Consider the following 14,708-nt stretch of genomic DNA (forward strand, 5'->3'; position numbering starts at 1 on the left):
GAATCAATTTTTATATTTTACTTTAGCTTTACCTCCTCTGCTCACTATTCTTCTAGACATGTACTCACCAGTTTTTTCATTCAATCTTTGGATCCTGTGCCCCACTAACAGTTTAAATGTTTTTCTTTCTCTTTAAAAGTTCTCTGGCAAATCAGAGTTGCTTACAATATCATTTTGTCCTTGTTGTGCCTCCTGTACCTCACCACTATCATCTACCACTGTCATCTACTTCCTCAGTGATTTCAGATGTCAATGCAGATGAAGTAAACCCCTCTGAATCCTCATCCACTTCCTCCTGATGACATATACCCTCCATATTCCTGCAAACGGATGATCCACCACAAGTCTGAGGACAATGTGCTTGAGACCTCAGGGGAAGTTTAGATAATCGCAAATATGGGCTCTGACGTAAACACACCATGATGAACTAGAACCTGTTTGCCATCCCTGCCAATAACTATGCCCAGACCATGCCATCGCTGATCATCATTATGATTAAAGTACACCTCATCACCATCGTAAAGGTCATTTATCTCTGTTGCGTACACATTATGATACAAGGCTCTCTTGATCCTTTCATTAGATTTGTTCTTGAGGTGCTCCCTTTGAACTAGGTGCACCTAGTCTAAATCTAGCCTAATTTCCTACCTCCTAACCATTAATACTAGCCTAACCGATCCTCCGTGTGTCTCCCTCCCTTACACTCACGTTTGTGCAACCACCCACGCGCGGTCCTTCCAGGCACTGTCCACCCACGCTGATGCGAGGGCACTCCCCCACTGGCGGGAAGGGGGATACCAGTGCTCGCGCCCTTTAACCCCCTCCCCCCCGAAGGAGAGGGAGGGGGTGCCAACCGTCCGTCCCCGTCCGCGCCACATACACTCACAATCTAGTTCAGCCATTCTTGTAAGACCTACCCGTGGTGCCATTTGCTTTGCAGTGACATTAGAGATTGTTTATCCTTCATGCATTGTCATTGCATTTGATGAATAGTGATCATATAGAGTGCTGCAGGCTAATTAATATAAAATTTAGGAATGATGAAAATGAAGAAAGAACTATCTATCTATATACCAGGGGCTTTCCCTCCTTACAAAGGAGGTAACCAAGTCAAAAGGCAAGTACCCACTCCCATCCATGCCACTCTCATCCACCACCCTTTCTTCCCTTCTCATCTTAGCTCCTCATGGATGACAGGTCATCCCCATATCCTGACCACTGCCCTAGGTCAGAAATAATGCAGCAAAACATATTACATCCACAGCAAGACTGCTTCACTTAATCCAATCATGCAGAAAAAGAGAAGATGGGGAGAAATCCCTTCAGGCTGAATCAAAATATCATTCATACATAATCACTATTCCCCATCCTCCACCCCCTCCCTTTCTTGCATCACAGTATCATCCATACAAAGCCATTCTCCACTAACCTTTATTTCCTGTCTTCTCTCTACCTTGCTCAACAGACAATCCCTTCTTGCTCAATGCCCCCTTCACCCTATCCGTCCACCCTCTCCCTCTCTTTCTGAGAAGCATACTTCTCTGGTCTTTTGAAACTATGCGCTTGCATTGGAAGGGACAAGTGCGGTCCCGGCCTGTCCTTTAAGTTTCCTGGAGTTTGGCTCCCAACTGCAACTATCTCCCTTCTCCAATTTCCCAATGTGTGAGAAATTCTCATGCTAGTCAACCTCTTTCCTTCTACTGTCCAGGGATTTTGGGACATGCAGTGTAGGGGGAAAAATGGTCATGTGCTGGAATGGATTGGTATGTTCTTAGTGATGCTTGACAATAATGAAGCTTTCATTTCTATACAGTGTTTAAACAATCTAAAATAATGTATCTAGATTGTCGTGTAAGGAATAATTAGGCTTATCTAGTAGTAACAAATTACCATAATTAACTTTTTTACTGGCACATTAGGGTTGGGGCGAAAAAATATCTGTATTACATTGTAGACCTCATTATTTACAAAGGGTTGTGGTATCTATGAATATGATGCAGGATTGTGTAGGAGCACACTGCAAAAATATTGAATATGTCATGTATATAATTCTTACTTTTTTTTGTGCCCCAGGACAGCATTACAAAACTAACATGGACAGGTAAGCACCAATATGAAAACTTCTTCAGGGAGATATTTTGATTCCAAATGATAGTTCGTAACTATACCGTGTATCCACACATTTTGCCTGTTGTCAGGGGATATGTAGGGAGTGGAGATTACTCTCAAAAGATGATAAAAAAATCAATATCTCTGAAGGATATTGTTTTGCTACAGGATGACATTGTTAATTGAGATGGGTTGGTATACATCATGACATCATCAGAACTAATACCAAGAGATGGTGATCTATGGTATTTTAGAATGCAAATTAACAGACAAAAAATATTTTTGTCAAAAAGTCCCTCAAAAATTACTTTTGAAATAAGATGTTTGTTTTAAACATGGTTCTCATGAAATTTGATGTTACAAAAAAGAAAAAAATGCAGTTGTACCTGGGCATGGTGATTACCCTTTAATTCTCCTTCATTCTCTTCCCTTATAAATTATACTGTCATATATACACAACTATAAATATCAGTCACTGCGTCAAAGAGGCAGTATATAAAATGATCCAAGGACAAATTAACTGAAGTTGAAACATTTTTGTACACTCCTCAAGCATCCTTCTCCTCCTTTTCTTTATTGGCAATGGCCCTAATGCCAAAGGGCTCTTCTGTTAACAATTTTCCAAAACTTAAAGGGATGCCAGAGAGAATGGATGCCAATGTGTGTGTATGCAAGAATGGACTTCCCTTTCATTTTCTGGTTGACTGAGCTTGCTAGCTAGCAGCAGGGCTTGCATTATATAAACAAATGATAGTATAGACATTTTTATTTTATAATGTATTTTCTAGTCACAGCCCGGATAAACCAAAATCCGGATAATCCAAACCCGGATAATTGAGATTAATCGGTACTCATCTATTCCTTACTATTAGTGACGTCTGTATTTTGTGTTTTTAGATAATTTACATACATGCACGAATTTGTCTCCTAAAAATACCCTTCAATGGGATTGGACTCATTTTTTTTTAATTCCAAATATTGTTATGTAATGAATCATATCTGGGAACACATCCCCATTGGGTCCATGTTATGACATGTTCAGTATATGGTCTTGCACTTCATGACCAACTCTCAAGGAATGCAATCCAATTCTATAATGAGATTTGCCTGTATCTAGGATAGGAGTTATTCATGTAATTCCATTGAACTGTCACTTTCTACAATAACTTGGCCTGTAGTGAGCATTGCACAGCACAACACAGCACATATCTTGCAAGTGAAAATCTCCAGCGGAACCTAAAGACTTTTATCCACATATGGATCAATCCAAGTACAGTACTATAAAACACATATTCATAATTCCTCTCATCACATCCGCCTGGCAAAATAAGAAAAAATGTGTGGTAAACTACGTGTTTACCTGTTGTGACCAATACAAGGACAATTTCAAATAATCTGAATAAAATACATATGTTTACTTTTACTCGATCACATTTCCAGATTGAGCATAGTCTTTACAAGTGGAATAAGTAGTGAGGTCATGCTGCCTTGTGGTGCCCAGGGCCACGGAAGCAGAACATGAGGAAAAGTGTGTACATAACAAATGCAGCTGTGATGGCACCTGTTGCGTACATAAAGAGGTTGAGCTCAGGGTGTTTGTAACGGTTCTTCTGCAACCATTCCAGCACCTCATCTTCCTCTATCAAGTCACCTGCAGAGTAAAGAAAAAAGAAGCAATCTATAGTATTCAAACTGTGACTTGTAGAATGCTGTATATATCTTTCATCTGGCAAAATGATCAGAAAGAAAAAAGAGAAAGAAAAAACGGAACATAGGGAGGAGAATGAGGAGGTAGTAGAGGGTAAGGAAGTTGGAGAAAGAAGTAAGAAGAGGAGGACAAGAGAGTACAAAAAGAGGAAAAAAAGAATATAAAGCAAGATGATCATGATGAAGAGGTAGCTTACCTCTAAATATGCTTGGGAATCGTCGCCTGAAGTATACCAGAGCAGGGACCTTTTGAATGCCGTACTTTTTAGCATAACGAGAATCCCGAATTTTAACAAATGTAATATCTAGGTCATCTGTGTCATCATCAATGTTTTCTAGGTGATCAAGAACTTCATCACACTTGGCATTGTTGTCTTCATCTGTGTAAAAATAAGAGGATTAAATGTAATTAAAGTAATCCAAAAGGATAAATAAAGTCACAAAAACACAGAGACATGCACAGTCTACTACACACAGACATGCACGGGCACATGCAAGCATGCATGTGTCTGTATATATATATATATATATATATATATATATATATATATATATATACATATATATATATATATATATATATATATATATATATATATATATATATATATATATATATATATATATATGCATATGTATACATATTTATATCAATACACACACACACATACCCTTTCGTCGAATGGACGGCGAGAACAAGAGTTCCGAAGAAAAAGGAAAATCTACGTGGATCTCAACGTCCAGGAAGTGCCTTATTGTATTTATAGGGAAGGGGAGAGCTCGTGGTATAGTGGGGCGGTGATAGGGAAGGAGAAAGGGAGGGATTATTGAGGGAAATGGAAGGAAATGAGGAAGAGGGGGACATGGTACAGGAGGCCAGGCGTCTTGTAAACAAAAGGCGGACTGATAACGTTGACTTTGGTGATGACGGGATCAACAAAAATGTAAAGATTAGAAGTATAGATAAGAGCAACACAGTGGAAGGTGATGATAATAGTTTCCAGGGATTTAAAGAGGGTGGGGGTACCAACCTCCCCCGATTGGCAAGAGTAGAGGAGAAATTTGATAAGATGACCGAGCATTGGGAAAACAGGTTCGGTAACGTAGCCAATATTGCACAAAGAGTTGAAAGATTGGAGGAACTAGAGAAGAATTAAAAAGACAGTTAAAAGAAGTTAAAAAAGAGAATGAGAAATAAAAGAGGAATAATAAAGACAATAAAGAGGCCATAGCAAAGGAAGCACAGGGCTGGAAAAAAATCCAAGAAAACAGTAAAGTTGCATTTACTGACATAAACAACAAATGAAAGAACAAACTGAAGACTCAGTTATTAAAGTGATGAGACAGAAGGAGAATATAGTAAGAGACTTAGCAGACAAAAAGAAATGTATAATTATATTAGGAATGGAAGAGAAATTTAACCAAAATAGAACCACAAGAATTAAAGAGGAAAAAGAAAAAGTAAACAGTTTACTAGAATTAGTTCAGGAAGATGAACCTGAAATCATGAAACAAATTGAAGAGATGTTTAGGCTCGGAAAATATAGTACAGATAAGACCAGACCAATTAAGATTAAATTCAGGTCACAAACAACAGCAGAGAATATCTTAGCAAAAACAGGGAAGCTAGCAGCAAGTGAACAATATAAAAAGGTATGGATAAAAAGAGAAATGAATAAAGAGGAAAGAGAGGAAGAAAAAATGAAAAGGCAAGAAGCTAAAGAAAAAAACGAGAACAGAACGGAGTCAGAAAAAGAAGAATTCTACTGGAGAGTAGTGAATATGAAAGTGAGGAAATGGACCATAACAGAAAGAAACAGAAAATACAATGGAAATAACAGAAAGTTAAGAGTGTCCTACACAAATATAGATGGATTAATAACAGGACTGAATGAACTGAACGACTATCTGAAGGAAAAAGAACCGGACATAATGGGAAATGTGGAGACAAAATTAAAAGGTCCACTACCACCCAACAGCATAGGACACAATGCATATAATTATTGGATTAGAAACAGAGAGATAAAACAAGGGGGTGGAGTTATGTTCCTGACTAAGAAGGATATAAACGTGAAGAGTGTCACATATGGAAAGAATAGAGTAGAGATGATTATGATAGAAGTAGAAGACAGAGATAAGAAGAGCAGAAAGTTTGTAATAAACTACGTGCCCCCAAAAACAGCCTCGTGGGAAGAGAGTGAACATAAAAGTATGTTAGAAGACACAAGAATAACATTAAACAAGATAATGGAAGATGGAGGAAGAATAATTATGATGGGCGACTTTAATTGCAAAGAAATCTGCTGGGAAGAGATGACCGTAAAGTGTGGAGAAGACTCATGGGGAAATGTTCTACTTGAGATGATTATTGACCACACAATGACACAATGGATTCAAGAGAACACTAGGTATAGAAATGAAGAACCATCAAGACTAGACCTAATAATCACATCAGAACCTGAAATAGTGGAAAAGATAGAATACCAGGCACCAATAAGTAAAAGTGACCACATATTGATAGAACTAGAACTAAATGAGAAAAAATACATGAAAAGAAATGAACAATATAGAAAAGGAAGATTGATGTATGAAAAAACAAACTTTGATAAGAGAATTCTTTCAAAATGAAAACTGGGAAAGAATACACAAAGAAGATACAACAGTAGAAGAGAAATGGAATATTTTGACAAAAATTTATAAAAAAGGAGTGGAAAAATATGTCCCAAGACAAAAACAAGAAAAAGAATATGTAAAGTGCTGGTACAACAAAAGTTGTAGGGAGTTAAAAGACAAAAGAGACAAAGCTTGGACCAAATGAAAGACAAAAGACCTGAAAAATGGAAAATATATACTTGTTATAGAAATGAATAAGTAGAAACGTGCAGAGAGGAAAAGAGAAAATATGAAAAAGATGTCATAGAAAAATGTAAAGATCGACCAAAACTATTTTACAGATTTGTAAACAACAAACTGAAAAACAAACAAGATTTGGAGAAATTAAGACAAAGAGGAGTTGAATACACAGAGAAAATAGAAATGGCGGAAATTATGAACAAGCATTTTAAATCAGTGTTTACAAGGGAGAACATACAACCGGAAGAGATTGAATGGAAAGAGAAAGTCCCCCCCTATGAAAGAAATAGAAGTAACAAAGAATGAAATAATGAAACACTTGAGCAATCTTGATGTCAGAAAATCTCATGGACCAGATGAAATAGCAAACTGGATTTTGAAAGAATGCAGGAATGAACTGGCAGACAAAATACATAGCATAATAAATAGTTCCTTGAAAGAAGGAAAAGTTCCAGAAGATTGGAAAAAAGCAAATATAGTACCTATATATAAAGGGGGAAATAAAGAAGACCCTACCAACTATAGACCAGTCTCTCTAACAAGTACAATAGCAAATATCTGTGAAAGAATTGTCAAAAGTAGATGGGTAAAATGTTTAGAAAAAAAACAGCATGCTAAATCCAAGGCAATTTGGATTCAGACAAGGACAATCATGCATTACCAATTTAATGATATGTTTCTATTCAAGGCTAATAGATATAATACAAGAAAGAGACGGATGGGCTGATTATGCATTTCTAGACCTAAAAAAAGCTTTTGACAAAGTACCACATAAGAAGTTGCTTAAGAAATTAGAAACTGAAGGAGGAATACAGGGCAAACTGCTTAAATGGATGGAAGACTTTTTGCAAGAGAGAAAAATGAGAGTAGTGATAAGAGACAAACACTCAAAATGGGACGAAGTAATAAGTGGTGTTCCACAAGGAACAGTTCTGGCCCCAATAATGATATGGATGAAGAAATTGAAAGTTATATGAGCTTCTTTGCAGATGATGCAAAACTATTAAAAAAAGTGAACACGGAAGAAGATTGTGAATCACTACAGAGTGATCTAAATAAAGTCTGGGAATAGAGTAGGAAGTGGGAGATGGAGTTCAATACTAAAAAGTGTAGTATAATGGAATTTGGAAAAAGCAAAAACAGAATAACAGGATCATATAAATTGGGAGAAGAAAGTATAAAAAAAAGTTGAAAATGAGAAGGGCCTGGGAGTCATTGTTATGAATAATATGTCACCTGAGAAACAAATAAATAAGATTTTTGGAGAAACTTATAATTTGATAAGAACAATCAAAGTGGCATTTACATACCTGGATGAAGAAATGGTGAGGAAAATACTAATCACTCTGATAAGACCAAGATTGGAATATGCAGCAACCATATGGTGACCAAATACCAAAAAAATGTATAACAAAACTTGAAAGAATACAAAGAGCAATTACAAAATTGGCACCAACACTATATATATATATATATATATATGTATATATATATATATATATATATATATATATATATATATACCATATTTTCCGGCTTAAAATACGCATTGGGTTATAATGCGCACCCATGCACTTCGTTATCTCAGTACACAGATAGTGCGCACCGACGCATAACGCGCATGCCCGATCGCATTTGTCTATAACGCAGTTTTACCTCGGTATTTATATCATGTGAATGAGGTTACATGGAGAAGTATTTTTCATTGGCTAGAGCCACCGCTGGGAAATCTGTTGATTTGTCACTAAATTAAGTGTCAGTTTAGGCTTCAATGAGGACACAACTAAGAAAAAGTCTGAACTACATGTACCGGTATATGACTCATGTTATGCGTTGGTCCCTTATTACTTTGTAGCTTAAATAGTTTGTAGGAAATATGATCTAAAAAAAGTTTATTGAAAGTAAAATATACAGAAAAATTTCGGGATTTTTACAGAAAATGTTCATTTTATATCTTGAGGAAATAATTCGTCTTTACCATTTTTTATTTAATACTGAAACAAACTACAGACTGTTTCGTTTTAGCTTTGAACCTGCAATGACAGTGGTGAAATAGGACAGTCTCTCATCGAGGTGACGTTTAGTTAATATAACTCCCAAAAGAGGGTGTTGTAGTCAGGTGTTTGACACGAATTTATGAATGGCCGCAACGGAATTTGTACCATACCTAAAGTGAAGCAACAAAGCCAACATAAAAATTCAAACTAGGATGCTGTGAACATGGGCAATTATCATGAATATTGATCATGTTTCATGGTGTTTAGGCCTATTTAAACATGAAAAATAAGATTTGATAGATACCTACCTATACCAAATATTTATATACGGTAGCCCATGCTGGCGTATTCTTTCATGACACCATGGCTGTTCTTCTTGTTCTCACGGTACGTCACGGAGAAGTGTGCCGTCCTGACTTTGTGACGGCCAACATCGTCACGTTGTTGTGAAAAAAATTACACACAGCCGCAGAATTTTTATTGTAGGCCGTAGATATTGCGCACCACCGGATAACACGCACCCCCTATTTTTAGGCCCTTCCAACGGAAAAAAGTCGCGCACTATACGCCAGAAAATACGGTATATATATATACATATATATATATATAATATATATATATGTATATATATATATATATATATATATATATAAAATATTATATTTATATATATATAAATATATAATATATATATATATATATATATATATATATATATATATATATATATATATATAATATGTGTGTGTGTGTGTGTATGTATCTATGTATATACATGTATATAATACATCCATTGAATTAATGAGAAACATACAAAAGTAGACTGCAACGAAGTCATTTTCATCGAGGAGCTTCTCAAGCATCTTGCGATTAACTTCTTCAATTTCATCTTTGATCTCAAACACATCTTGTGATGTCAGCCAGCTGAACACATTGTCTTCATCCAAAAGGTCACCTAGAGAAAAATCAAAGTATAATTATTTGGGTCCTTAACATGTAAGATTAGATTTCCTGCTAGACTAAGAAAAAATGCGTTGAATTTGAGGCACGCTTGTAATTTTACTGCAAACTTGATTAGGTTCCATTATTTAAGAACATTGATGTATGTGTGTAGATTTAAAGGTCATGTTTGTTGTACAAGGTGATCATCATCATTATCATCATCAATTGGGAGCATGCACTAGGGAGCATTTTGCTTTATTCACACATCGGTGCCATTGCCCACAGTCTCTCTGAGGAAGCTCCCATTCAGCCATCCTCCCTTCCCACTCCAAACAACTTTCAGCAGGTTCGATCAACTTGTCCTGTTATAAATTCTGTGGGCATCTCCTTTGTCTCTGCCATTGAAGATTGTCTCTTGTGGAAACAACCCTGTGAGGACAGGGAGCACAAGTTATCTTAGTCCTCCTGCATAAGTATTGACAACGCCATATACTCTGGTTGAATGTATCTGTAACACTATGGGCAATGCCAGTTTTTCAAAATACTTCCTATCATGACCCAGCACTGTTATGCACTACACTTCCATGATGTGCTATGCTTTCCAAGACCTTGATATCTTCACCACATGGACAGACAGGCTGAACTGTGTCATCCAATCTTCACCCAAATGCCTGGACCTTGGTATTAATCCAGGAGACCTGGAGTTCAAGCAATCTTGCCTCCCTGTGCAGTAACTCTAGGGCTGCAACCAGAACCTCCAACAACTCCCCAAGAAGGGCAACATCATCAGCAAAAACAAGGTCAGTGACCTTGGATTTTCCAGTAGATGCTCTGCAACAACTTCGATTAACAACTTTGTCCAATATTCAGTCCATGCAGGTGTTGAAAAGTGTTGAGGCGGGGACAACCCTTGCTTCACTGCTGGATTAACAGAAAAGAAGCTGGGCACACTTCCTCCATACTTTACAGCACTCTCTGCCCCAAAGTATAAGCCAAACATTAAGTCATTAATCCTCACATGAATCCCATGGGTCCACAGATCCAAAAGCACTCCACGATGCACTGAATCAAATGTAGTTCTGTAGGATTTTCTGAAGAGTATTAACAAATGTGTGGTCAATCTCCTTTGCCACTCCGAGAATATCATACCATGCCCATCGGTGTGGAACCAGGAACCAGCAATCCTCTAACATCTGGACTTTGCAAATTTCATGAAGAGAAAGCTGTCAAAGTTCCCAATTTTAGAACCACCAGGGGGGGGGGCAAATACATACTTCATAGTCAGCCTGTCGGTGATAAACTGCATTGAAGTTACCCAAAACAATAAGTGTGTCTCGTGGTGGACACTGGTCAACTATAGAATTAAGCTTGGCATAAAACATCTCTTCAATTTTATACACCTCAATAGGATCTTATACTGCAGTAAGAGAGATGAAGGCCGGAGTAATCTTTACAATAGTGTGCTGTAGTCGGCTAGATGTGCCTACATCTACTTCTGTGATGTGGGCACCATCAATCCGGCCTGACCAGAAGTAGGTAAGGCATTTGTCCTTCTACTGGTACCATGTGATCCAACACTATCTCCTGCATGGTTGGATTTTCGGCAACTATAACGGTTCCCTCACTGGTCATCTTCCAGTGAGGAGGGTGTGTTGGACACCCAGATTGATGAAAGAGAAAAACATCAAAGGACTGATAAACTCTTTGTATCAATAGCCATCCAACCCTGTTATGGATCACTAACCCACGTGTTTGCCATGCATATCATCCCTGCAGGGCCTGGAGATGGGAGTCTTGAAGGTTGGGTGATGTCTCAGTGCTGTTGTTGCACTAAGGTGGCTCCCTGGGACTAGCAACATGCCTCTTTGGTCTTCTATTCAGTCCAGGATGAGTGGCTCCTCTTGACTCAGAGAGGCAAATCAGCTGGGCTGCCTGACTTGAATCTTTGGGCTAGGCATGCCCTGAGTCAATCAACTACTGCCTGGGCCAACATTCATGGTCCGCGGCTATCTTCCCGTAGTGCCAAGGTGGTGGGTGTATATATTCTCCCATGACCTCTGGAACTATTGGGTTAATATGTATACCTAAATCCTGGTCTCCTCTCATTGGGTTTGATGGCGAGTAGGGGCGTGGGGAAGGGGGGCGAATCATAGACAAATGTACATGGCAACCACATTTGAAACTTAAAGGGGGGGTGGACTAGTAACCTGCCCCTGTCAAAATCCTCCAACCTGCTATGCAGGTTGCCAGGGTGCACTGCCACCACTATCAACCCCCCGATAGCAGTCCTTGTCCTCAAAACAATGTAGGCGAGCAATGAAGTACTCGCTTAAATTTTCTTTGTGGCTGCTAGGTGAACACTTTTTCATACTGTTGGAATTGAATCACGACACACTAAACAGAGATGACTTTTTTCTTTAACATGTGAATATTACAGAAGATCTACCTGTCTCCTTAATAATAAGTGGAAGGAAGACAAGGTAGGCTTACTTGATGAATACACTGCGATGCTCGGCTTCATTCTGTGGTAAACATCGTCATTGAGGCATGCGAAATTTGAACATCGATTTTTCGTAGGTGTGCATTTTTTAGCGTTTCTCATTTTGAATTTAGGCACATTATGGTGCGGGCATGAAAATGTGTGCCTTAAAAGACAAGCCCTGCACTAGTGCTGTATACCCAACCCCCTCCCCCGCCTTTCCTTCACAGGGATAGAAGATCATACAAATGTCCATTCAATGTCACTGTGTTTCCTTCTTCACCTGTTTCTCCTCCATGCTCAGCTGAATATGGGAAGGGTGCACCACTACTGGCGCTCCAAGACTTCTTTCACAAAGGATTTTACTTATCTATTTATCTGTTATTATTATTATTATTTTATTTATCTATTTTTTTAAGGTTCGCATGGCTGTACCTCAACCTTGTGAACAGTTCACACATGAAGCAGGGGGTGTTGCCCAAGTGATGTTACCGTTAGTAGTGGTGGTGCCCAGAGGCGATGAAGGAGGGGGTGGGGTGGGGTGGGGGGGCACCCCTCAACTGCAGGTGGCACTGGGTAGAAGGTGTGTCCCTGAAGGGTTTGGTACTATTCGGTGCTGTCATTCAGCGCCGATGTTTCAGCGTCAACCCATTTCAGCACCACCAAATCAGTAATTTATTCAAAGAATCTTACTTATGAGAGTAGGTTATTCGCTTAGAATTATATAAGAAATCACTTAAAAGAGAGGGTATTCTTTATTCTTAATGTGATAGATTGTGCGCATTTGCACGCAGGTATTCTACTTTATTTCTGTTCCCATATTCATCCGATTTTCTGATTTTTAGTCATTTTATTTGAGGTTCATGCCCAGCTAAATGTATCTCGAAATATTTATCCTGTCCCTTTTGGACTTGTTTAAGAGCATGGATTAAGTTCCATGTGGTTGGATGCAATATCCCAGTTTGCCCCATAGTTGTCTGTTTGCTGTGCCAGCATGGTTATTGGTTCTATCTTCTCCTTGTAATGTTCATTAGTACATGTTGTTCCACATCTTTGTATGAAAAAATGGTTGTCTTCTCACAGTTCCTCTACGGTGTGGACGATCAATATAATTGTCTTCAAACCAATTTAAAAATTGAGCTAATTCCTCAGGCAAGGCTGTTTTAGAGTGTCCATGTGACAGTTAATGTCATTATTTGGTACAAAAGAAGGTGGAGTTACTGTTTTAGCATGTAGAGCAAAGTCGGGATTACTATTATATGAACCCATGAGGTCCATACTTTTTATCTGTTTTTGTAAATTCTGAGATAAATGGGACAGACAACCTCTTATTTCTACATTGCGAAAGCTGTCTTTCACTGTTGCAAAAGCTGCAAACTCAAAATCACAGTTTATGATATTGGGTCATGCATTTTGTGCTATATAGTCTTTGAGATAATGTCTAACATTCACAAATATGGTAATGGTATCCTTAATATGTAAATTTAGATACATTAGCTCTTCCACTCTTTTAAGGCTACCAATTACTCTCTATAAATATTTATACAATAAAGACACCATTGTTGCTAATGAAAAGCACACAGGCACTGAATAGTCTGGTGCTAAACTGGGCTGGTGCTTAAACAGCGGCACTGAATGGGGCCATCCTGGTCCCCAAGAAGATGACGATTGCCTCTGAAGGGGAAACAGTGAGGTGCCGTGCCACCTCTGCTGTGGTGAGTGATGGGCTGAGACCTAGACGAAGAATGGCAGTAGTTCTGCACTCTACCAGGTAGTGGTGGAGGGGCTGTTGCACTGCAGCCCCACAGAGTTTGCAGCATTCATGACTGTCTTTCCCTGTGTGTAACACTTGCCATACCCAAAGATATCCAAGATGGATGGTAGATTCTGCACTTCTACCTGGAGGCAGGTGGACTGCCTCGTATCTAGTGAGAAAGTAGTAAAACAGCGCTGATTCTGAGGTACAAAGATTGCTGCTATGGTAGACCCTGGCCATCAATCTGGCCTTCTTGATGGTGACACCTTTTATCTGTATGACTGTGGGTGCCAGGGACAGTGTGATCCTGCTGAACCTCGCCTTTGCCTTGGCAGCATGATCCACAATCCTGTTCTCTGAAATCATAATATGACTGGAGATCCAGTGATATTTTGCAAATCTCTCATGCTGGTGCAAGAGGTGTAGCGAGTGCTTGACTGACTTTGTTAAGTAGATGTCATTTGTTGTCTTCCCCTACCAGATGACATCAACTGTACTCCTTGAGTCTGTATGGATTATGACTGATGCCCTGCCCAGCAGAGGATGTAATCTAGGGCCTTGGAGATGGCAGCAAGCTGTATGCAACTCTGGGCTTGTCAATAGCAGAGGAATGCTGCTGGTAGTGCTGGGTGTGCTGGGTCACTGGGGCAGTAAACAAACAGAATGGTCAATGTGAACCTGCCCTTTCCCCACCCCAATCTCCTGCTAGGATAGCAGTGGTCAGGGTGCTACTGCTGGTTTCCCCTCCAGTAGCAGAAGCAGCAGTGCCAGCTTGACTGAATTGCCACCTTAGGTGCACACAAAGCTTTTCACTTGGTTTGCCAGTGCAGTGGACAGCATTGTGACCTTTTATCCATGAGGTTTT

The 14,708-nt window shown here is 38.9% G+C and overlaps 1 protein-coding gene across 7 annotated transcripts in view; it reads right to left on the bottom strand.

Annotated features, from left to right (window-relative positions):
* Positions 1-2,860: 2,860 nt before the first annotated feature.
* hlk (hulk) overlaps positions 2,861-14,708 on the bottom strand; it is a 267,521-nt gene continuing 255,673 nt past the window's right edge. For all 7 annotated transcript variants that reach the window (XM_076192757.1, XM_076192762.1, XM_076192761.1 and 4 more), the window contains 3 exons: positions 9,481-9,621; positions 4,014-4,196; positions 2,861-3,760 (listed from right to left, as the gene is read on the bottom strand). In XM_076192757.1, coding sequence (XP_076048872.1) covers positions 3,588-3,760; positions 4,014-4,196; positions 9,481-9,621 — 497 coding nt within the window. In that variant the 3' untranslated portion in view covers positions 2,861-3,587. The remainder of the gene's footprint in view (positions 3,761-4,013; positions 4,197-9,480; positions 9,622-14,708) is intronic.

The sequence above is a fragment of the Oratosquilla oratoria genome, chromosome 11 (assembly GCF_046742065.1).
Source record: "Oratosquilla oratoria isolate Oo_2021 chromosome 11, ASM4674206v1, whole genome shotgun sequence".
NCBI classification, from domain to species: Eukaryota; Metazoa; Arthropoda; class Malacostraca; order Stomatopoda; family Squillidae; genus Oratosquilla; species Oratosquilla oratoria.